At 41.8% G+C, this 26,246-nt stretch overlaps 1 protein-coding gene across 1 annotated transcript; it reads right to left on the bottom strand.

The window, feature by feature from the left end:
- Window positions 1-1,026: 1,026 nt before the first annotated feature.
- LOC125764875 (delta-sarcoglycan) lies at window positions 1,027-10,406 on the bottom strand. Its single transcript, XM_049429521.1, has 6 exons — window positions 9,497-10,406; window positions 5,228-6,053; window positions 3,446-3,566; window positions 3,105-3,366; window positions 2,858-2,981; window positions 1,027-2,556 (listed from the first exon to the last, which is right to left on the bottom strand). Exons 1-6 carry the CDS (start codon window positions 9,511-9,513, stop codon window positions 2,347-2,349), a joined length of 1,560 nt encoding a protein of 519 aa, XP_049285478.1. The 5' UTR covers window positions 9,514-10,406; the 3' UTR covers window positions 1,027-2,346.
- Between the last annotated feature and the right edge of the window lie 15,840 nt (window positions 10,407-26,246).

Here is a 26,246-nt window from a genome sequence, read left to right on the forward strand (position 1 = left end):
AAATGATTGCCCTTGTTGTGACATGTACCATTTCTCACTCGGATGACTGTTTGTGTGTGTGTGTAGCAATACATGGTGTGAGCTGTGAGATGAGAGGGTGGAATGCAACCTCAAAAGCCGAGAGCGGTCGGCTGTCGTTTGCGGTTAGCGTGTGCATCATTTCCAACCGTCCCAAACAGGACCTAACCTTACCAGGTGTGTGTGTGTATCAATGTAATGGGATGGGATGGGATGAAACGAGGGAATGGAAACAGTTGGTGAGAAGGTGAGTTCCGGAATCCACAAGCACAATCGTGATGGGTTTCCGATATGCTCATCATTTTTCCGAACCAAGGTTCTTTTCTTGTTCCTTTCATAGCTTTACGAAGAAACGAAATGGTATGTGTTTCTGTGTGTAAGGATGAGAGAGATAAAAAGAGAAAAAGAGAAAAAGAAAAAAAGAGAGAGCGCGAATGAGAGAGGGAGACAGAGAGAGAAAAATAGAAAGGGAGTGAAATCGGATACTGATGTTCGGTTGGCATTGGATGGAGGAAGGTTGAAGTTGCAACCATTTGTAAGAATGTTTCCTGTTTGAAAGGACTAAGGAGTAGGAAGTGATAGGGTGATGGCATTTCAACCATTCTTACTTGGATGGTTATAAATATAGTGTTTTTCTTCTACTTCTTCAAACTGCGTCCAACGGTACTGCTGGGGCATTTCATTTCATAATGAGCAGGGAATGTTCATACCAAAGCATAACAGCTTAACGTAACGAGTTTAACAGAATCCGTCACATCTGTCATCTGTCGTTTCAATTTTATTTGTAAATGCAGTTTGACGTATAGTGTGCGTATCGAATTTTACAACCCGTTCACAGTCAGCCAACTACTCAAGAACTCAACGCTTGCTGTTCAACGCAAATAATGCAAATGTCAACCATGAGTAAACGGATGACAGATAGTTGACAGTAGTCAGGATGGCAGGTGTCACACAGGTTAGTAACGATGGCAACGATTTTCGCGTGAAACATTCTTTCAAATTTACTTTTAAGCGAATTAGTACTTTGTTTTTGTTTTTTCACTGTTGCAGCTTTTTATTTCATTTCGTTTTTTGCTTGTTATTCTTTATTTCACTTTGTTTTTGTTCAGTTTTTGTTTTGTCCATGTGTGTGTGTGTTTCTTTCTCACGCTTGCTTTTTGGTATTCACAACATCGGTGTCGATTGACTGGAATCGAATCCCATTTCGGCAACATGTGTATGTGTTACTTAGTGTGTGCGCGTGTGTTTGCGAATGTAAGTAAGTTAACGTCACAGTGTAGTGTACCTTCGTGTGATGTTTTGCTGTTGTTACGCACACGCTACGTTATTGATATGTATCTTATATTGTACGAGCAGCAAAGATAATGGCGATTACAGCGTTCTCCTCTAACGCAGATGGATTTTTCGGTTATTATTGTTATGTATAATAGTTTAAATTTGCTTTTATCTAACACGCGCGGGGAGTTGTTATTTTTTTTGTTTCTTCGCTTGCTGCAGTACTGTATTCTTTTTTCTTATTACTCCAAACAATCTCATGAACGCACCCATTCCATATTGTTTTGCTTTTTGTCTCGTTTGCACCGAAAATTTGAAACACTCTAATACAGTATGATTGATATCGTTCTGCCCATCGTACCGGGGCTTTCCTAGCTCTATTGTAACGCTTATCTGTCATTGCTAAGGTATGTGTGTGTATATATATAGTCGTTCCTCTAAGTGTATGCATAATTGGTTGCTAGAGTATAACACTTTTATTTCTTTAAATTTTGAGTTGTGTTGTTGTCTCCCTTCCACTTCACGTGGAAGAGCAACAGGACTGGGAACAAAGGAGGACGGGGTGAGCGTGAGCAGAGGGAAGCGATTTGTAACAGCAGCAAAGGGAAGTTAAGGTTATTGTGAGCAAACGGTTTAGTGACAGCTACCAGCGGTCCTTCAAAATATTGAAGCCAGAACGGGTACAGCCATCAACAGAACATCCCCTCCAACGAGCGCCATTGTAAGCTCATGCAGGACGCCAAATGTGCCCGTCTGCTATACATATCGGGGAACGATTAACAATTGTTTTAGTGTGGCATCTTTCGTGTGTTAAGGCAACTCGGGGACGGGAAAGGTGAAATGTTGGATACTGCGTGTACGTCTGTATGTTACGTCTGCGTCTACGTCCTTTCAGTTTCCCTTTTTCGTTCTGCTGCTGCTGCTGCTGCTGCTAACACTACTAACTACTACACCGACAGCTGTAGCTACGGCAATTTACCACGCCTTCACACCGAACGTTAACGGCACGGGAAGGAACTGGCCGCGAAGGTTTCTAACATGCGGCGACTCGTATTACCTGCAGATGGCACTATCATCGGCAGTGCAGACGCTGTTGGGCGCTGCCAGGAACAGCTTACCGCTAGAGCAGGCACACAGCTGATAGATCTTTCCCGCCGTGTCCGATCGGGTTGCTGCTGATAATAGACTACTACCACCGCTACTACCTACCGTTTGCACGGTTTTCAGGTTTGGCATATAAATGGCGCTGGAGTCAAGCCGGATCTGTGCAGGAGATGGAGAGAGAGCGCACAGCGTTTTTTTGGACAAATTTCTTTATTACAACGATACCATATACTCAAACAAACAAAATGTATCGATATGAGAACGCATTTTTGTAAAAAGTCCTAAATTTTCGTGAAGCCAGATTTGTTATGCAAATTGCATAACTTTAGACACCTTTGCTTAATATCCATTGGTTCTCTTTGTGTTTAATGAACAACGCCTAAATGTATGCTTCTGTATCGATATTACACTCCGTCGTTCTCATATAGACAAACACACCTCTATCAAAGCAAATACTTACACTACCAGCGACCGAGTGTAGTTTCAAATCGTTGAGACAGGTCGTCTCGATACCTCCGGCCCGAGACTGGATAAATATCTCCTGAGTCGCCCGTGCTTCAAGCGATCGTGTCGGTGACTCTAGCCTGTATATTAAAACAAAACAAAAATACATAACAAAATAAAGTCCATTGGAATGCTCCCATTTGTAACACATTTTTGATTTTATCTTTTGCATTCTTCTGTTCCATCTCAACGGGGGTACTCACTTCAAATCCTTACCGGCGTCCGCGCGAACGAGTGGTGTCTGGATGGAATCACGAAACGCAACACCACCTTCACCTTCCACACGCAACGAACCGGCACCGACGATCACCTCATCCCGATCGACCGCGAACAGGTTCGTACCGTGCGTGTCCGTAATGCGGAAATGGTTCGCGAGCACTTCCAGCCGATCATGGCCAAGAAATAGCTGGTTCTCCACCGCACCGTACGCGTTCCTTGTGTTTACACTCAGATTGCGTGACGACTCTGTGGAAAGACAAAACAGTAACGCAAGAGCAAAATGGGTGACTTATCATTTGCCAGCTCTGCTACAAAGGAAACTTACCGACGGATATGGGTTGGCCGTGTTTCGAACGGATGGACGATGCGCGTAAGGTGTTAAGTACGAGCGCCTGTCCGGTAAGTTGAATACCACCCGGCACTATTTTCAGCTGTCCCATACCGTTCTATCCCCGGGAATGGATGTTAAGAAGAAGAAAAAAATAAAAAATAAAACAAACGATTAGAAGTTATCCGAGTGACTTCATTAGTTCCCCACCCTACTCCGGAACAAGAAGGAAAGTTGTTTCTTTAGCCGCACGTTCAAAGGTTTGAAGTCGAAGTACCGCCACAAACTGACGGTTACTGACGTGTTTCAATTTTTGACTTCTGCGTTGGGTGTTGCGAGGATATTTTGCCCTCCAGAGTACATCGGCTTCGTTTCTGCAGCCGACGGAAAACAACTTAATCAGCTAAATAAACAAAACCATCATCTGCCATCAACCGAATCGGAGGTATGCTTTCGTCTTCCTTTCTTGCGTTTGTCTAACGACCGAACGGCGGGAAGGCAAGGTACGTGTGCCCGTGGTACAGGGACAGAAGTTAAGCACCAGCATAAGCCAACCCAATCCAAAGGTTCGTGAGGGATCGTGAGAAATCAAACTTCCCGTTTCTTGCTTGCACCCCTTTTCCCCTGTACGGAAAATACCGAAGGAGTTCGGAAAACAAATCAAAAATTGGAAGCAAGAGGAAAAAAAGATTCCCACCCAGAAGCAGAAGTAGAAAGCAACATAAAGGGCGTCAGAAGGGAAATAAATAAATAAACACGTGTCATGATCTTTACACTCGCTGCCATTTCCAATATGTATGTGCGAGCGGTGTGGAGGCACGCAAAGGGTGAGTGGCAGTCGAGGCGAGCCGGTGCAAAACGGTCCAAAAGGTCGACTGCTTGATGGACACTTCATCGGCCGTGTGTGACCCAAAATGGAAGTGAAAGTTTCAATTTAACCTATCATTTTGTGGGAAGTTGTTTGTACGTTTTGCTTGCCCGGTGGCTGACACGTTTGTGCTTGCTTAGAAAGGGAAGAATTAGAGGCGGGCTTTGCTGTACGAAAAATGCCACCCTCGTCTTGTTGGGCGGTTTGTTTTTGTTCTTTGTATTTTTTCCATCTCGGGCACACGAAGAATTGGAAGTTAGTCCGGCATGGAATGGCAGAAACGAAGACTACGAAGTGAAGGTGAATCTTTTCGGTTTGAGATAAATTGGACGGATGGATGAAATTGGAGCAACATTTCGCTAGCAGTGATCGAACACAGGGAAACTATTTCAAATGCCGGCAAAACAGTGGTTTAGGAGATGATGTGATAGACGAGTTGTGTGTTGTTATCTTTGCTGCTCAGCCAGCTGCTATGGACCTTGTTTTTTCCACAAAAACGCCATCTGATTGAATTTACTCGAGCCAGTCCTAAAATTTGTCCTTTAAAAAGGTTAAACTTAACATAATATAATGCATAACTTTAGCACCTATTTTTAATAGTATATATTTAGGCGTATACCAGATGAATAACTGGGTCATATTTTTTTAAGAGAGAGAAAAAATTAAAAAAAAACTCTTTCCGGGGAAATTTAAGATCTTTGATAAAATTTCTCTCTTTCCTATCTTATACCTATTAACCGTGACTTTCAACCCCTGAAAAGACCCCTTTCAGTAGCACATAATGTTGGACACAAAAATACAAACATATTATTAATAAATAAAAGACGAAATAGACGGAAAAGTTCTTCCTCCAAAAACCTCCTACTACTAAACCCCTAAAGTTATGCAATGCACTAGCAGAAAGCACTTACCGAAGAGAACTCCATCACCTTCATGATCCATAGGGTGAGCGCAAGGTTCACGATGATCATGACCATCAGGATGAAGATGAGCGCATACAGACACTTCTTGCGCCAACCGTACAGGGCAAGCTGCATCCGACAGGCGGACCCGGCACCGGTACCAGACATGGGTTCCGTATGGTGCGGCACATTCGGTGTCGTTTCTCCACCACCGATAGATGGCGGTAGTGGTGGTTCGGCCGATCGCGATGCCTTCGCCAGTGGAAGCGTTGTTCGGCCGTGTACGCCGTTGCTGGTACCGCTGGGTGTGACGTTGGACGGGTTAGTACCGCTCGGACCAGCCATCGTCGGTTTAGTGGCGACCGGTCGAGCCGAGAAGGACACGCGCGATGGTGTCCCGGAACCACCGGTGGGCGGTGTACCGAGCGGTGTTTTAAGAATGCCGGTAGTAACGGGAGCCGCGGCGGTCGTTGGTGGTGTTGGGGTTGATGGTGGGGTGGCGGTAACGTCGCTACCCTTCACTGGTCCGTTCTCCACGTCCGACCCATCGGTGGGATTGGGTCGGTTGGTGTTACCGTAGCTGCTAGTTCCACCGATAAGGCGGGCTGGCTGAGCCGGATAAAGGATCGGGATGATACGGACGACGGGTTCAGGTTTGGCAGGATCTGTAGCAGAAGCCGAAACGGTCGGACTGGTTGAGGAGGTGGAAGGAGTGGGACTGGTTGATTGAGTCGGAGTCACCGGTGTGGTCGAGGTGCGCTTGAACAGATCCGACCCAGCGTAACTTCGAAGTGGTGTTGAGCTGCCGCTGAAGAAAATGGAACGTGGGTCGTCTCTGGAGAGAAAACGCCACAAGTCGTCATGCAGAGATGATACCGAGCGAAGTCGGGGTAAGAAAGGAAGGATTGGGAGAAGAAGAATAAAAAAAACATGAGTAAATAAGTAAACAAGCAAATATCAATCAACAAGTACTAGTACGGCAACGGACTTTCCATGCTAGTCTCCAGACAGTTGCCTGCGTGAATGTTCCGGATGTCTGACAAGATTTCTTCAAGATAATTGCTACAAGAGTTTCTTGGAAAACAGCATATTTCCTACGCGAATAAAACCGGACCACAGTTGGTATCCATTTGCCATCAGCATTTCATTTTCTTCCGCAGCAACATATTGCCCTCACATTGACCGGTTCGACTTCCACTCTACCGCAAATGGTGAATCAAAAAAAAATAGCATTGCATTATCGATTCCTGAGATGGACTTTCCACGCGCGCAAACACCCACATCGTACCGAATCAAATCTAACAACCCTGGCTGCAGGCACGTTTTCCATATTAATGGCTTCAAGCCGCGAGCATTTTATTTTGCTTTCATCCACCCCCTTCACGGTCGCGCCCGGCAAAGCTGTCAAAGATACTTCATACATCACATCTTCACAGTGGGTACGCTCACGCTCAACGTAGCACACGGAAAATGATTATTCTTTAACAAAAAAAACAACACACACACGCACGGGACAAAACAAATACAATGGGAAAAGTGTGCTGGAAATGGCCGATGAATGCAAACAAACGTTGGTTTGGGAGTTTATCTGCTTGCTGCTTATACGGAATGTTACCCCGTCGGCAGCACCGTAGAGTGGGCGTTTAACGCATCTAAGCGTACACGCGACGTGTCGAAGTGTTCACAGAGCGTTGTTTGACAGGTGATTAAAGTTGCAGTGTAAACAGATTTACTATTGTTAAACGCAAAGCAGCAAATGGCGGACTTGATGTTGATGGAACACAATTCAGGGTGCTTCAATTAGTATCAATTTACGATTATTTTTTTTTTGCTTAACCCCATTTGATTTGCATATGGAAAATTCATTCTTAAGGAGAACGCTATTTACAGTGCGTTGATTCTGATAATGTCTAGTGAATAATGGTGCTGTCACTACTGAACGACCGGGCGCCTCCATCGCCTTATCAGATTTGGTTTTTTTTTAATTTTTTCTACTATTTGCACGATAACTAGAGCAATTATTTTTCAGTTTTTGTCTTATTCGTTTATTTTTCTTAGTCGTTTTTATATTATTAAATCTCCGAGATGGCTCGCGCCACACTGCTACTAAACCACCTGGCGCCTCCATCACATTTGAATTTTTCCTTCTTTTTGTTTGTTTTATTTTTATAATGTCTTTTCCCGTCTTACAACAATTTTAAAACAGCAAAGATTATCATTTCTTAATTTTTTGCTGTAAAATTTTTCGTAGGTACATAATTTGTCCCGCGTGTAAGTGCGTAAAATAGCAGCCGCTGCTAGTAAAGTACCGGGCGCCTCCATTACCTTATACAGAAAGCAGTTAATAATTATCTCACAAACGACAACCTTATCATTAATGCTGTCAGAGATCGATTGAAACTTTATCGAATTTTGTGCCCCAATCATTCCATCCCAGGTGCGTTTATTGCCGAGATGACGTTTATGTGCACGAAAACAATAATAGAAAAACAAAAAAACACACACACTCAATCGGCAATAAACTCTTGCGTCCGTTTCGACATTCCGAAATGAAAACGCTCGACGCTCCGCGCCTCGCACCACTTACTAAAACCACTTCGATGATCACTTACCGAGACGGGTGTTTATGAATATGTTTATCTAGAACGTGTGAGTGTGCGCTGCGCGTTTGTGTGTATCGTTGTGGAATGGAGCGGGGGGGTGGGGAATACTTAGTGGTTATAAATAAACACACCGTACACCGGCTTCACCCAAGCGCTGGGTGCGAAAAGTCGTTGCCGTGAGATTTTCCATCACTGCCATCGACGCGCAAAGTGGGTCATAATCGGTACGCACTGTTTCATGTTTGTTTGTTTTTTTTTCAATCTCCTTTCAATTCTGTCTCTCAATTTCTCAATTCACTTAATTTTGGGTTTCTTTTTGTTTTGTTTTTATCTTCACAATGCATTTCAAAAAATACAAAAACATGGAATTGACCATCAATAATCAATAGCTGATACTGTCATGTTGCGACCTTAGCTCGCTCTTTCCACCTGTCACACTGCATACACAACTGCACTCGATAAGAATCATTCTCCATTTGAGTGGGCGAATGCATCAGCTACAAACCTACAATAATTAAGTGCTTACGAGTGCGCGGTTGCTTTTACAAAATAACGACAACTAAGCAGAGAAGCAAACCCAATGTTGGGGAAGTTTAACTGTTTTTTTGTTGTTGTTGGTCGTCCTCCGAATTGGCAAATGGCTTTTGGAGCCGTATTTAGGATATGTTTTAATACATTCGATTAGTACATGAGGCACATACACACACACACATACATTATTTTCCAGGAAAATTAGGACCGGTTTGGTAGGTGATAATGTGCTACACTTTCAATCCTTTAATGCCTATCGACGGGCAATGTATGGTGTGCAGCGCGGGAGTTTTGTTCGAATTAAACCAATTCAGACGATGACCATGCAGCGACAGAGGCTTCTACCGATCAAATCATGTTTCGAACTGGAGTTGTGTTTGTTGTTTTTTTCTTTCTGAACTTGAGCTTCATTCCTCAATTCCCAACTCGGTTCGCATTGCGTTGATTGGTATGTTGCTGAGCTGATTTAGGCCTGTTCCAGTGCAGATTAGGTGGGTATTAGTTTTTGGAAATTTGTAAACGACCACCAACCACCGGCCGGTTTCTTTCACCAGGTACTTGATGGAGTTTTTGGGGGTGAAATACGGATAGATGCGTTAAGCATGGCTACCCGTTGGAATGGCATTCCGGCAGCAATAAGCCGCTAGTGCCGTACGACCATCATCGACACATTCGTGTTGAGCGATTTTTCACACAACTTCATCATTCGTGTAGTGTTTTAATATGGCGGTCATTTAACGTTTCTCGCAGCAGTCGTTTGTCAAGGGAGGTGGTAAAAAGGTACCAAGCACCAATGGGATATTCGACTACTACCGGACTTGACTTCCATCATTCATCTGACAGAGGCGGGGAAAGGTTTGTCAATCAACCGTGTCAAGTTTCATTTTCGAGTGGATATCTGCTTGAATTATTCCCTTCCTATTCCTACATATTATGCCGCTGACAACAGGGACCACTTCTAGTTAGACATGTTTAGGGAAATTCTTGCAATATTGTTACAACTGTATTTTACACCAACAGTTCAATTTTGTACGAAATGGGTCTAAAGTCAACTAGCAGAGGAAGTAAACCCGGGTGCTATAAATAGTTCCCACCATGCCACCCATACAGCATCGATGGTGCGTACGAACCAATAACAACTCACCTTGAATAACGCGACATCGCGCAAGTGGAACTTCACACGTGTGACGCGAATTCTGCAAAACACTTCACGCGAACACAATAATGGTGATCGTTGGGCAGGATTGAATTCGTTCGCAATGCTCAACCAATCTGCGATATTGATTGTTGGCTGGATTGCTTTGTCGGCAGTTATCTGTTACCGTTTTTTGGAATATTTCACGGAGCGATCGTGAATTTGCTTGCAAAACGCTTGCCCAGCTAAATCGTAAACGTGTCACACTGTTAAACGTGAATAGGCAAGCATTCTTGTACGAAACAACTAAACGAACATTGAACCGGAAACGATCATCTCACTAGACACGAATGCAGTAAAGAGCATTCCGAGACATCACGTCACACAAGTTTTGGTGTCTCGAAAGAGAGATTTTTGTTTTTCGTCTTTCCTGTGTTTTTATTAATAATAATCTTCCACCGGACGGTAGAAGGCGGTTAAAAAGAATTTAACACGAGCGAACAGAACGCACCGAACCGCACTGAGCACGACACGGTGCGCAACCTGTCGGCGAAGTGCGAGAATGGCTTTGGCTCTAAAGAGCAAGGCAACAGCAGAAAAAATGAAACATCTACCACAGCAGCAGCATACAACAAAACGAAGTACGATCACGATGACAGAGTGGACGCATATATGTTGGGTTAGGTTTTAAAAGCCACAAAAAATGTTTGATCTGCGCACGTTCGGGCATATAGGTGATATATGGAACAGAGGAGAGAGTCGAGAAAAAAAACACCGAAACACACGATACCGATGACTCGCTCACGCGCACACGCATCATCACTAACAGACACACACTTTACGAGAGTGGTCGACAGGTTTTCCACACCTGCTAGCGTTCGTTTTGCCGGACGAGGGTGCCGTTACACGATGCGCTTTGAGGCACGTTTTTGCAGCTCGCACTTTCATGCTGATCGTTGCCGCACATTGGGAACAGATCAGAGTGATGAAGGGTCATAATGTATTTCGATATAAATATTACAATATTAGTAGAATCTTATGAAACATATCTATTCATATTATAAACAGGAAGGGTTGTGATTTATTGTGTCAAGCCGGATTGTGACCATCAGACCATCGTGTGTAAAACTGTCATGTGGAGACAGATGATCATTCTTCTTGATTAGCTCGGGGTATCAGGCAGTACTTCAGTTTAGTGTTTTTTCCGCCTGTTCCTAATGCAAACAAAAAAATATTGATCAATACATTGAGTGTATGAATTTCATAAAAATTATCAACTTCGGATCGGCTGCATCCCGATTAATAGATGACTCGTTGTAGGTTTGGACATTCATTACTCGAAGATGGAGAAGATATGTTAACATGGAAATAATATCAAACAAAATATATTTAATGTACAACACTCACGTATGTAATATGTTTTGACAGCTTTTGGAACAATAATTATCTTTAATTACATTAAAATTCTTTTATTTGAATGAAGTACAAGAACATATGCCAATGTTAAAATAGGGAAGTTTCAACCATTTCATTTGATATTTATAACCCTTGGTTCAATGATTGAAATATTCGCTTTGAATCATTTTTTAAAGTAAGTTACAATTTATTTTAGATTTTTTATACTTCTTTTAAAATATTTAAAATACTTTTTTTAAGATTTTTTAAAATACTTCCAACATTAATCTTATTATACCATAATGCTTCTTAAACTTAATTTCCCAATCTGATATTGTTTGCGATCAACGTCCAATTTTAAAAGTTTGAATAGCTTTACAACAACAAATACTTTGGAAATTTGATTTTTGAAAAGCGATTTGTTGTGATACAGCCGTCTAATCGACTTTAAAATTTATTTGTAACATAAAAAAATGTCCAATCTCTTTGTGCATTGTTGCCCATTGTGCTGATGCAGCAGAAAAGCGCTTCATGTATTTATATCCTTAAACGGCAAGATCGCCGACAACGATAACATTCACAGCCAGGAAGTACTTGTACCGTGCAGATGGTGATCATATTGTCCGTCAAGTGCAGCAATAATGGAAGCGTTTTTGTGGTTATTGCAGCAACAAAAAAATCTGCTGATGTGATGATGTGTTGCAGACAGATCGTTTACCAATCGCTTCCGACAAGCTTCAATAGGCGTATGAAGAGTGCATTTTGAGGTGCAATTATCTTAGCCCGTATGTATTACCTTCCCTATCAACCATCGCTGCCAGTTTACAATTACAGAAAGACAGATGACTCCACACGCATCCATACTGCACGGTACGCATTCCAGTCGACTTAGTCAGCCCAGGGTCAACAACAAGCGGAAGCCGATGGAAAGTATTTTTAGATAAAATATTTGCACACATAGTTCTCAAGCCCTGCGTTATTTCACGCTGTTGCTTGGGTGCGGGGAACACTCTTCATTTGATTGGGGTTCTTGGCACTTATCAAACCGCTCGCGTACCCTTCTTTTTTACTACCGTGCTAGATGAAGTGTGCTTGCCGAGTGTGGTAATTATTTTACGCCTAGATTTATGACCGGCTTCTTCATCGAGTGCACTAGACTGTACACCCCTTTACTAGTTGATCTTTTCGAACGGTTTGGTGTGTAAGAAGCCGTCTTTAAGAATGCATCTTTTCAGGTCTCCTTTAATTGAATGTCTTCCAACTCGCTGCTCCCAAAAATCCAACCCACCACATAAGTCAATGCTCGTTTGTTTTAATGGAAGCATATGGTTTGGGGCAGAGATCAAAATTCGATTGTCCGCTTCTTTTATTCACTTCCACCGCTACGTGCGCTGAAGAAACTAACCGAACCTTACACTTTTGTCGGGCCACCAAAGACAGTGCCCAAGACTTTGGTGTTTAAATTTTGGCTTTTCTTTGCGGATAAGCGTTCAATTTTCTGGCCACTTGCAAGCGCTCTGTTAGCGGTAGTGAGATGCGAAGGGTGGAACGGTGAACCAAAGCGGAAACAAAAGCTGTTCGAGTTGGAGCGCGGTGTGTGTGTGTGTGTGGGGAGGGGGGGGGGGGGGGGGGAAACCAGGTTTGAGGGTGTGAGTTGCGAGAGTAATGGTAGAACTTTTCTGCCGAACCATCGCATTATACGCTTGTATTGGACAGATTTTGCATCTGGCGAAGAGGAACGGCATAAATTTTACCGACTACCGGAAATCGGACGTTCCGATTTTGGCCGGGTGTTAGGAAAATCGTGCAATAGGATGCACGGTACTGGCTACTATTACGACTCCGACACAAAAAAGACACCCATACACACGCCTACACACGTATACCCGTCTGTGTTCCTTAAGCCGTTGGAAACACCATTCTGTTTGCGAGCGTTTAGAGAAAAACTTCAGCTTCAGCAAGGTTTGAAAATCGCAACTTTCGATTATTAATACCACGATGACAGCCCTTTCCAGGAGTTGGTGCGACAAAAAGGCACATGTTCACACACAAACCCACCAATATATACCGCAAAGAACGTCCAGTGCAGCAGCTGGCTGAAGCGCTTTTAATTATGTCTCCACTATTTTCTGCATGGGATTCCTGGATGACTCTCACACCTAATGTCTTAACTCACATGGTGTGGAAAAGCGAGAACTCAGCTTCAGATTTGCTTTAAAATTACCATATCAAACGACGCACACTATAACACACACTCACACTTTCTAACAAGCTGTTTGAAGTAAGATCTCAAACATCAAGCTGGTGGTTTCGACTCTTCAAAAACCCCAATCAAAGTAACAACTTTTTTTCATGAACCGGTGGTTTTTTCCAGCTTTTTGTTTCCAATACTTCGAGAATTATGTTCCAACAAAATTAGTAACCAGACTCGCCACACATACGGTACCGTGTTACCTTTCCTTGTTGTGTACAAGCGGTACAATCGAGTGATTTTTTGTTTTGTCCAACCGTGCGTCAACTGACCCGTAAGTCACTTTACCGACCACATCTGCTTAAGCCGCTGCTTCGAGGTGTCGTACCAGTAAACATGGTTTTGCACTCTTTTCGTTACTTTTATTTGGCTTGCTAGATGGCGTAGATGGCTTTGCCCACTAAATGGTCGCAGCTATATGAACGCTACGAGCCACAATATATGCGAGGTAAAGTTTTACCCAACGTTCGAGTGTTGTGTTTTTTTTTGCTTCTCCCCCATTTTAGTTGTCCACCATCAAAATTGTTTCAACGCGGTTTAACAAGGCACGGAAAGGAGGCGAAACATTTTGCTCGCTTTCCTAATTACAAACTCCTCTTCTCCCGATTTTTTACGAAAGTGACCGCGAAAAGTCCTTCCACTTTTTTCCCCCAACCCGGCGATGGAGGGAGATGAAGCAGGAAAAATTGCAGCACGCTGATTGCGCCCGGCAAATAATCATAAAACGGCATGGTACGGGATGACCACCAAAACAGCATAGCCATTCTCCACCAAACAAACCAGTTTTTGACAGTGGAAAACACTTAGGACATTGCCACGAGTGCATCGCGGGTACGAAAGGAAATAAATTTTCATATGCTGATAAATGTTTTTTTTTGTTGATGTTGTTGTTGTCTCCCACTTGTCTCGGTGTTGGTGTTGGTTCTTGTTTTCTTTTTATGCTACTATTTGTGGGGGTGTTTGGTGCTCACCCTTATGCCCCCCTCAGAATGAGGCAGACTATGCAAAAGGCTACGCGTTACAACCATACGCCTGGATTTTTTTTTTTCATCCCCCCATTCCATGCATCCCCCCTTCTCTCTACCACCCGGTGAGTAATAATTTATTTGGGCATCCGTTTTTTATTGCTTTTCATTTTTGCTAATGCACTTCACATCCCACTGGTAGCACGTTCCGCGTTACGCCCGTGGAACTGTTTGCGAACCCGTTTTGTGTTTTTTTTTCTGATTAGGACAGTTGCAAAACTTCATTATAATGGCATTATGAATAGTTTTGTGTTCACTTATTTGTCGCGTAAAGTAGTGCAATGCAGCGGAGGGTTTGCAGGAAAAAAGGGGACAAAGCTGAAAACATTACAACCCAACCAGCAAATGTAAAACGTTTACTTTTGTTTGAGCTGTCCTTTTTTTTTGTTTGTGCGTCATACACCACGCCTAAACGATGGTCTCGTTAAAAGTGGTCACAGTAGTGCTTAATAAGGTCACAAAAAGATAATTTTGTGTTGCAATTTGCATACATTTGGGCGATTTTTCAAAAATTCACCCTGAAGGTATGCAATTCGCATGGCAGGAAACTTCTATTACTGGTCTTTTTTTTTTTAATTTGAAACAACATGTTCACCGCACTGTCGCGTAAGGGTTTGGTGTATGGTGTTCTTGTGTTTTACCCCATCAACATAACCACATCCACCCCAAAAAACCCGCCCAACCACACCCGTTCCGAGCGTAAATGTTGACTATGCAAATTAAATTCATCCTCGTTTTCGAACATTTCCGGACCCATTATCGTCTTTTGGTATTAAAAAAAAAACAGAACCCCTGCTTTATCATACCCTGCAAAACACGGAGATTGGATGTGAAGTATGTACAACAAACAAAAAAAAAGGTTTTACCAAAGTCAATACCGGGTTCTGCTCATTCCAACTGCCCGATTCGATGCACCAGTTGCACGCACGCATTCGACCGAACTGCACGCGTGTCGGTATATTTACATCAGACATCTGCTCTTTGCAACTTGTTGTTCGCCGTGTGCAGCATGTTTGTTTCACCCATCGGTAAATCGGAACGTCCCGCACGGAACTCAATCAAATGTAATTCCTGCCCGACAGATGGGATGAGTTCCTGTTTTTCGACGATTAATTGCGTGTTTGCTTAGTGATTTTGCGTAGTGATAAATGCAGTTTCCAGCAGCTTTGAAATTCATATCACTTCGATCGTATCTGTTCTGTTTTCTGTTTAGGTATGTGGGGGAAAACATAAAAAAAACAAAACCATCTCCAATTCTTGGATTCATTTTTTAGCGCTTGTCCAAAAGCTGATACCAGTAAGGTTTTTATTTTCTTTTTTTTAATATAGCACATTTCCTACATTTAGAATCTAATTGCTACAATGTTGCTGGTAATTTTTGTTGAAACAACATGATCACAGCAATGTCGCAATTAACATATTGTGTTCATGTGTCATGAATCATTACTCCTATCTTCCCTATCCTCCATGAAATACGTCAAAAAGGCAAACACATTTTAGAAAAAAATATCAAAACAACATAAATTCTAACAACAACAAAAATAAAAATAATTTCAATCGCATATTAAAGTTATGCTTCACCCAATGGGCCTTTTTTTTGCTGGCTTTGCTGAAAGGGTACAATTCATGTAACACGATTTCATGATTTCCTATCCCGTTCATTCGATTAATAAAATTTTCGTGAAATATGATCCACCACGAACCAACCAGCCAGCCTATTTGCTATTGCTAAATGGTCGAATTTCAATTGCTTTGACTAAATCTAACGTGTTCATTTTCAAATGTTGTCTACCAGGTATATTTAATACAAAATAGAAATCATGTTATCGCAACTAAAGCCATACTCAAATTATTTAATATTAATTAATCACCATTTGTAAGCAAACGCAAGGAAATATATATATTTCAAGCTAAACTATGTGGCAGGGTTGATGATATTATATGTTTGAATGCTTTAATGCGATTTGAATTCAATACTGTCCAAACCGTTCATCAATTCCTTTCAAAAGCTCAATAATGATGGGTAAATTCGACAAAAAAACGGAATCGCTTCCGAATGACTCCATAATTTTTGGATGCGGCTCCGGAAGGTAGATGCAATACTCCGAATTCGGAACCGTCCTGAACCGTCCGGAACCGCCCGGAGCCGTCGGAGCCACCCGGAGCCGTCGGAATCATCGCAGCCGTCCGGAATCGTTCGGAGCCGTCCGGATTTAAGAGTTACATTCTAGTAATTTTTATGTATTTTCAACTATGAATCAAGAAGGGAAAAAGTGTGTACTTTATACTGGGTTTGTATTGCATATCTTTTAATTTATCTTTAGAAGGGCTGTACATCTTACTTCTATTGCGAGAAAAGAATTCAAATTTAATGCAAGAGCAAATAAATACGAAGATTTGAATAACAAAAAAAAACACAGTTAGTAGTACATTTATGTTAGAAATGCCCCTAAATGTATGCCCTGATTAATGTTACATATTTTTTTAATTGTCTACTATGGGTGATTTGGAAAAGGGTTTGAAGTGGTTAATAAACTGACACATTTCACATGCAAAATCAAGCCTTGAAAACGGCTAAGCATCATTTGATACGCAACATTACGATGGTCATTTCTGCCTAAGAATCAACAATTTGCTAATCACTAACCAACGATGGCAGGGTTGCGATCCAGCTTCCGCCTTAATGGCTAGAGCTAAAGCTGACGAATTGCAAATGAGTCGATTCCCTGCATGCTCCAGAGATTCTAAACACTCGACTGTAAATGTGCTTTACCTCTTTTAACGACCAACAAACGACACTCCAACATTAGCAGCAGTCTTTACGCTTTGCCCGGAAAAATCAACGTCATCGGGCAGGAGTCGTCCGGTTGTTGCGACCAAATACGGCTGCCCTGGGAGTTACGGCGGAAAGTAAGGGATCTACCATTTCCCAAGGGTACCGTGAGGAATATACATTGGCTAATTTGATGCGGTCGTACGGTTACGGTGTAGTACGCCTTCGAGAAAGCCGTCTCGTTCGTGCGGAACTTTACGCAAAAATAAAAGACTTTACAATGGTTTCGATGACTAGATTGGTAGCGTTCACGTCCAATGAAAAAAAAACACACACTAACAGAGGGCACACGCCAAATTATCACTAACTCGATCCATACACTACAGGCCTATACGTTTACACCAACAACGGAGTTGTCCGATGCGCGTATTTTCCAAACTTGATTAAATTTGGCACCGGATTAAACTGGACAGCAACAGCCCTGCTGAAGGGAGATGAGGGAAAGCGTGGTCCTGCTTTGCAACTCACACACGTAACAAGTCCATCATAATAAATTCCATTATGTCCCGAATCACTAGATCCCTACAGTTGGTTTCGTTGCCAGCTTCAACGGTGACAGGTGAAAACTGGGTGAAAAATCATCCAGCTTAAGGGATGCCCCTTTCATTAGCATCCTTTCTTTACGGTTGCAATGTTACAGCGATTTGATTTGATAGATTTCATCGAACCTCCCGCAAAAAGCCTTCTACGTCCAAGGCGGCTAAGACGTACCCTTTTTCTTGCGCCCCCAAAACACACTAACTTCTCGTATGAATATTAAATTTTTGGAATTCGACAGTGTGTAAATATATTTCCCTTCTGACTTCATTAAAAAAGCCCCATTACTCCTCTGCCGCCCGATTTGGCATCTGTGGAAATGGATGGAACCGGGCGTGAAAGACACCCTGACACATATAAAGGACCCGATACTGATGAGACACCGTCAACCGACAACCGTCACGGCACGACGGATGATAATAGTTTGGGGATATCTTCCGTATCCTCACAAAAATGGCGCCTTCGCTTCTGTTTTACTGCCGATCAAAATCGCTTTGTTGGGTCTCGTTTCGTTGTGTGACAGAAAACCCTTTTTGCCAAATGGAATGTCTACCAGCGGGAAGTTAATAGTGGCGGTTTGCTAGGCAGGGAAGGGCCACGCTCATGCTGGATGTGGTGTGGTGTGTTTGCTAAATTAATTTGTTTATTTCTCACCATTATCGTTTTGGGATGGTTTTCCCGTATCGCGGTTAGGCGTTCTGTCCACTATCCACACCACCGCACCGAAACCCGTGTTTACCGTTTCAATCTGATTTAAGACTTAAAAAGTCTCAACTTCCCGGTCCCTTTCTAACGCTTGGCCATTTAATTCACTTCCGACGAAGAAAATGCATGGTAGAAGGAAGTGAAGGGAGTAGAAGGGAAAGGGAAAGATTGGAGTGACGTGATGAGCGCTTTCGATGGAAAATCAAATCGGCAAACTAACGAACGTAACACCGGCGGGTTATGCACAGTGGAAACAGCAAACCGGATGTAAAGCGAAGAATATTAGCACCTTCCCAACCCGCACGGTAATAGTTGGACGGTTTTCGAGCCGTTTACCTTGCCTGAAATCTCAGTAGATTACAGCACGGTCAATGTTATGAGCCGGTTTTCCAAATTTTGCCACAAAACCGAAACTGGGAACTAAAGGTCGACGGTAGCACCTGGCATTCCGTTCGGATGAAAAATGCAACACCGATCTTGAGGTTGATTGGCAACCGAAAGGACACAACGGTATGGTTCGAAAATTAAGTTTGTACACAAATCAGACCCTGAAAGATTACGCATGTGGTTTCCTTGGCTTCTTAAAACAAGTTTCTTATCAAAAGAGGTACACTTAAAGATATAATTATTCTAATCAGATTCATTTGTCGTTTGGATTGCATACTTTCAGGGCGAGTTTAAATATGGAAAACAATTTTCATTTCTTTTTATTGCTTACAGTTTTAACTGATTTCTTTTATGAAACATTCCAAGTAATAGCAATCAATAGTTACGTTTTTGAAACTTTTTTTAAGCTCAGTAATATAATAAAAAATTAACAAAACTTGTCTTCATATAGAAGTTTTCAGTCCCCTAATGAATATTTAAATTTCAAATTTGTGTCATGCAAACTCAAATATTACGTTAATCACTGATCTGTATTTACGCAACAACACACCAGAAAATGTTCAAATATTTTCATAAATTATTGGCATTTTATTTACAACCTATTTCCTAACTGTCAAGTGCTTAGAAATGTACTCAACGGGTATACCATAATTAGTTTGCAGTACATTGCATACTTTTAGGCGTAACCCGGTTGACAAATAATCCAGTGGCAAACCACAAAATGGAATATACACAGCAAAATATTTACCTATCTTTATTTGACACCAACAAACCACAAATATGATCTAATAGCAACACATAAACACACGTTTAAAATTATGTTATTTAACACTACCTGATCATTTTTACTGGAACGCTTCATTTACTACAAATTTAGTTTTGGTGTTGAATAATATTAAATTCGTCGATGTATCACTTTTAAATACCAATTCTGTTGTAGCTTTAAGTTGAAATTTAAAGAAATAACACATTTTTCGCTATTCGAAATTCTTTATGAATTAATCATCAATATAAAACTAAACACTTAAAACGCTTCTAGTATTAAAATTCTAGTATTAAATATGACATATTTTTAAAATTATTAAACTATACACAATTACAACCCTTCTTCTTCACATTTTTTTCTTCTTAATTGTTTATATTGTCTTATGACCTGATGACATTCTTAACCAAGTAAATGAGCAAAAACGCTTCGTACACCATATTTAAGGTTTGCTAACACATTGCCTACTTTTTAGCGTTACGTGTCTTTCGGAGACCTAATTTGGAGACATGTTCCTATCCGTGATGAAGCTGAGTTACACTCGTGTGCTTTAACGCTTGGCTTTACCAATTATTGAGAGGAAATTTCCATTCATCTGTCGCTTTAAATTAATGATCAAGGTGCGCGTCAACCTAATTCATTTGCCCGGATTTTGACGTTCAGTTCCTTCACGCCCTGGCCAATCACATACAGTTTTCCCACACTATCCAGTTGTAAAAGACGGTTACATGTCGTTCACTGCCATAAATGTTTCTAATCCTTGCATCGGGCGCTACTAAAGCCAACCGGATGAATCTTTCACAAAGTGCATATTAAAATATGTCGCTTCGCGAAAGCTTGCACCACTGCATTCGCTACTGCATCGATCGATAGGCCCGTGCACGTGTTTTTGATCGTGTGGTGGATTTTTCGCGTTGTACAGAGTATAAAACCTCCGTCGGTAGAAATCGGGTCGCAAAACCGGTTTTTGGTTGGTTTGTTTTGTGACGAAAGATTTTCGAAGGAAGCGTTCTACTATTTTTTTGTTCTGCGACATGATAGGGGGGGAAACTCCGCCTTTCCACAACTGAAGTAAGACGCGAGATGCTTGTTCCTGGGTAAAAGATACAATATGGCGTAGGAAGGAACCGGCAGGAGAACAAACGGCGAACGACGAAAACGTTCATTTCGCGACGCTCGTTAATTATTCAAACTATTCGGTTTGGAAAACTTGTAAGCTTCTTAGGAAACTAGTGAAAGCGTGCGCCCTGTACTGGTTGGGAATGTTTCTAAAGGGACAACATTACGATGAGGTGAAAAGAAAGTTCTTAAAACACGCACACACACAGTCGTGAAAGTGATCTTACCGTATGGAACATTTTACCAGTAAGGAATTAAAAGTGTGATGAAATAACGAGCAAAATATTATCAAACCATCCTTGACTTTCTATTATTTCTATATGTTTCCTTCAAAGTTAAATTAATTTAGAAATAGCCTCCCAGCGCAACCATACGTATAGATTTGGATGAGATAATTTATTTACGTACGAAAGAATACGAACCGGCGGAAAATCAATTCCTGGTGGTGGAGGTGGTTAGAGAATAAATACACATGTTTTTCGAACCTTGTATCCACTTTATGCCTCACCAAATTCCAAATTCCACCTCCCCCATTGCCCGGAGTAAAACATAACCATATTGATCTGATTATCTCCCGGGGCCGTTGGGTTTGTTCGCGAGGTTGAAAATAAAAAGATGAAGCAATAACAACAAAAAATCAACTACAACAATATGTCACATATGTCATCGGACAGTGTTTGATGGCGAGTAAATTTACGCGATTGATTACTTCCTCTCTCTCTATCTCACTCCCGCCCGATCTATTTTACTCACCCGCAGCGGAAACAAGCCAGGGGGGTTTTGGGAATTATCAATTTCTTCTATCTTCTGTCATTACCGCCACTAATCAGCATCAATTATGTATCCATCGTTCACTCCCGCACGTGCTCGTGAATGTGTGTGTTCAATTGAAGCAAATGGCGCACAACAAGAATCGAAAGAAAAAAAAACAGGAAAGGGTAACACTACAGCTGCAACAGGATACCGTTGTACTGATTATGTTTTGAAATCAATTTTAGTTCAATGGGTTTTTGGCGTTTGGTTCGATCTTTTGTTGATTTTATCGATATTTGACTAGCAGTAAGGTAAACAGGTCCCGGTGCAGGTGGACAAATGACATAATGGATTTTTAGGATACTTTTTCATTAATTAGCTTTCCCCCTGGTTGACTTTGACGGACAGGTGTACCTATCCCCTTCCTCCTCCTCACCCAGGCATATCAGACCCTCGCTCGAAAAATCAGAGTCGGGACTGGTGATCGTGTATCACACCCATAAATCAGTTTGACGCTTGGTTTCTGTCAACAACTAATGGAACTAATGGATAGAAACTGGTCTAAGATGATTTATTTACACACAAAACATTATTTTAAACAATTGGGAGAGAAAAAATAAAAAAAAAACAATTTCTGCTTTCCTTAAGATGTTTTTATGAAATGTACATTGCATAATTGAAGGCGCATCAGTTGCTCCAACTTGTGATGCACAATTATAACATCTAATTGATAGCGCCTAAAGATATGCAAACGAAATCATTTACGTCTTAAAAGAACATCTTTACTAGTTGCACTTTGGTTTTAATATTGTAATTTGCATGATTGTGAATCGATTGTAATAAAATCTAAATAAAACCCCATTCCAAAGCCACGCTGTTAAATGCTACCGACGGTGTATTGAAAGCAAATAAAAAAACTCCTAAATTACTACTTACTCAAGATCACACTTTAACGTATTTCGGTAGCTGATTGAAGAGAAATCGTTAGTTTTGATTGACGCTCGTACAATTTCACCCCTTTTTTGTGTATGTGTAGAACTCGAATTGCAAATGTAGACCTATCACAATAATCGTTACAGCAACAGTTTCTGTGAGCACTCGTAAATGATCGCAACGTGCAGGTAACAACACGTACGTTACAAATGCAAACACTACATCACCAAGGGTGCCTAAAGTGATCGACACGATACGAGCTGTAATAGTGCTATTATCACTTTGCTCGCTTAACCGCTGCTTGAAATCACCAGCGTTTCTTTGGGTAACAGGATTGGGTCTTTCACGACGACGACGACGACGACGACGACGATGATGACGACGAAAACGACGACAACAGCGAGACCGATGACAGTCGCGAAGCGTGCGATGTTTGATACCACGTACTGTACATAAAATATATTTTTTAACACATTTACACCACACACTCACGCACGTTCACTCATGAATTGTAGCGCGCGCCGTTACAGCCAGTTTTTTTTTTCGTCGTTTGCATGGAAGGTGTGATGTGTGACCAGTGCGGCCGGACGTCAACGTCAGACTGACGTTTGGTGTGACTGGACCGGGCGGCGATCCAGTGATCCGTTTTGCCGTAGCGCCGTACCGAACTGGCACTAGCGCGAGCAGCAGCCCACGGTTGCACACGGAGCACCGTTGCTCCAGCGCGACTGCCGGAGCGCCTCGATACAGGAGCATCCGTTGGCCGGCGTTAGCAGCAACGAACGCAAAACCCGAACACCGAACCAACCGAGCCGAATCGGGCGTTCGGGCCGTTCGTTCCGTACTCGTTCGGGTGCATCGTTTTACCGTGCCCCCAGTGCGCTTCGGTACGTTCGGTTACTATTCCGCCAGCACACAGCTTCTGAGCACCAGAACAAACCCGAACAAAACTGTTTACATACATGCGGTACGGCATGGACGATTTGTAGTCCTTCTGCTTCTCTCCACTCTGTACGGATATTCTTCCCCGCCGTGTTGTCCTGCATGCTTTCCAGCTCGAATTACAAACCCCAAAACGATGGTTGACGTATCACTTATTTAAAGTGGTACCTGGGGGTGGTCCCCTTTTTCACAGCCTTGTTGGTGGTTGAACTTCTTGAAGGGGTGATCATGTCGTCTACTACCCCGTAAACCATACCCATGCCGTTTGACAGACTTTTCCCCTAACATCTTCATCCTATGGTTGTAAAATAAAAAAAAAAATCCGTGCACCTGGATTAACTTACCCCCGAAATGATTGCGGAGGCCTTAAAATCTAAACCAAAAACCATACAATCGCTCACTGACTGTTGCAAACACTGGCCCGTATCCAAAGCATCGTGCCCGTCTTTACCGTGCTGCGCGCTACTGTTTCCGCAATGCATCGTCGGTGACTGGACCCTGGGAATGCTAGCAGGTGCTAATCAGCGATTGAAAAACAGTTTTGCATTCTCCATCCATTTCTTCTCCACGCCACACTCCCACACCCGGGTTACCGGGCACCATTTGTGCACGGGAACGTGAAGCACTGGATAAACACATTTCCCTCATTTAACGCCCGCCAACGCAGCCAGAGACACCCCATAGCCATAGCTACGTATCACCCCGCACTGCCTCGCACATATGCTCATATTATGCTAACAACAAATCAGTGCTCGACTCAACAGTGCATCCAATCCCTCCTTCCTTTGCCCTCTTTCCTGCAAAAGTATTGGAATGTGTGTGTGCGTGTGTCGGTGTGTACAATATGCCCCGATCGGGCCAAAAACGTTTATCGGTCAGCTTTTAATTGGGTTTGTAATAGATAATGTCTTCCACATTAGGCAACATTAGGTGACGAGAGGTTCTATTTAACGGCACCCCTTTGGTGTAGAGTGTAGGGGAGGCGCAAGGAGAGGTGGGGTAGGGAAGAGAGTAAGGTAAATAGTTCGACTTTGCCTCGATCGGATACGAAATAGATTTTGAAGAATCAGTTTCTTAAAATATACTTTATTCCTCCAAATTGTAAGATGATTTGATTCAGTTTGAACAATTAAACAGCTAAATAAGAAGTGATAAATGTACTTTAAAGTGTACAATTTTAGGCTTAAAAAAGAAAACGTTTATAAATTAAAACCGCCTGAATGTATGCTATTAATTATCAGAATGACAGGTACGTTTCATGCCATTCGAAAGAACAGCGCCTAAAAGTATGCAATTTGTGATTTATTTTTAGTTTTTAATTCCCTTAATCTACCATGTTTCTAAAGCGTATTCAAAAGCGCTAAAGTAAAATTTATATAAATAACTAGCTTACCCTGCAAACCTAGCTTTGCCCTTAAATATGTGTTTTTAAATTAAAGTTTTCTACCAAACAGTGCATATTCAATTTTGATCCGTGTGATGATTAGAGAAACTCGTTGATCAATTGATTTTTTTAAATTACCTATTACCATTCTTGATCAAAATGATATTCCTAATAAAAGCCATTTCTTCTTCTTTTGTTGTGGCACTTGTTCTGGCACTTTAGGAGGTATTTCTGGCTTTCTTTGATGATTGGGATTTAATACCTGGTCCTTCCGTGCAAGGCGCAAGGTTCAATCACTATACAACATTTTTTTAATAATTCACACACTTACATCGCTTGTATCTCGCATTTTACTACCTACTTAACACACACTTTACGCTTTAAGGAATAAAATTACACAAATAAAGCGTCATGTGTACCTACTTTGATTAATTTATTCCTTAGAATTTTAACATTGGGGCATGTGATAAACGGCACCCGTCCACACGGCAGGACCGGGTTCAAATCCCATCCGGACCGTCCCCCCGTAGCAAGGACTGACTATTCTGCTACGTGGTAAAATAAGTCTTGATGCGGCCAGGCCGTTCTAACCGAGCAAAAAAAAACGAATTTCAACATTATTCGTGTTGAAAAAATGGCTATGTCTACTTGATGTGTTAATAACTGTCAAACCCCCCGAAGGAAAAACAAAAAAAATATAATATTGGCCAGAGGCCACCTAGCGAAACAAAAAACGGTAAACCTATTCCCATACCTAATGAACGTTCAGCGAAAATTTCATACAAATCGGTTTAGCCGTTTAAGATATCATAAGAAAGTGAAAATAAAACGTAGTATCTGAACTGTTACTTTATCTCTTTACAAAATCTTAGAGGAAATCATATTAATCTTTAGTGGAAACTGATAGCTAATTGATAAAAAATGTTAATATTGAAAATAGCTGTTTATACAAAACAAAAATGATTAACGCCTAAAAGTATGCTTGTCAGTAACAAAATTGCTTGTTAAGCAATAATATATTCGATATTTTTTCATTAGGGAATATTGATACATTCCAACAAGATAGTGTAAAGAAAAACGTACATTGTTCTATACAATAAAACGTTTGTTCCAATCCGTCCAAATAATATTGTAAAATGTATGTAAATCATGTAACAAACGGCTTACGTTCTACTGCATAAGCTTCATCTTTACATCTCGGAATGGTCATGTTTGAGAAGTCCGTGATCCATTGAAGATTTTAGCACCCATCTTTCACCCATTTACATACATTATGCGCATTTGAATAACTGTTCCGTTGATGGTAGCCAGCGTGCGGAAACCCTGCCAGACACGTCAATAAATCTACGCGCGCGAAAGGAAAGAAAAAAAAAACAACCTTTACCGTCCATCGAATCCTTCCTTCCGGTTTTCCGGAATAAAATCGTTTCTTGCAGTCATCACTCGTAGCGCTGAGCAACCAGCGCAAAAACAACAAACGCGTCTCCCTGCGGTACGCCGTGCTGTTGGAAAGGAAAGGGATTTTTACTTACCCATGAAAATGCACATCATGTTTTTCCTTTCCAGCACTGTTGTCGGTTAGTTGATCCCTGATTTTCCACGAAAAGTGGGCAGCTTAGCTGTCGGTGGTTTCTCATACCTCCTCAGCCCAGCGAAAATTATGGCCCAACTCCAAAGCAAACCAGCCACGGTGCATATAGCCCTTAAGTTACGACACATTTGCTTCGTTTTC

This window comes from Anopheles funestus, chromosome X (genome assembly GCF_943734845.2).
Source record: "Anopheles funestus chromosome X, idAnoFuneDA-416_04, whole genome shotgun sequence".
In the NCBI taxonomy this organism is placed as follows: Eukaryota; Metazoa; Arthropoda; class Insecta; order Diptera; family Culicidae; genus Anopheles; species Anopheles funestus.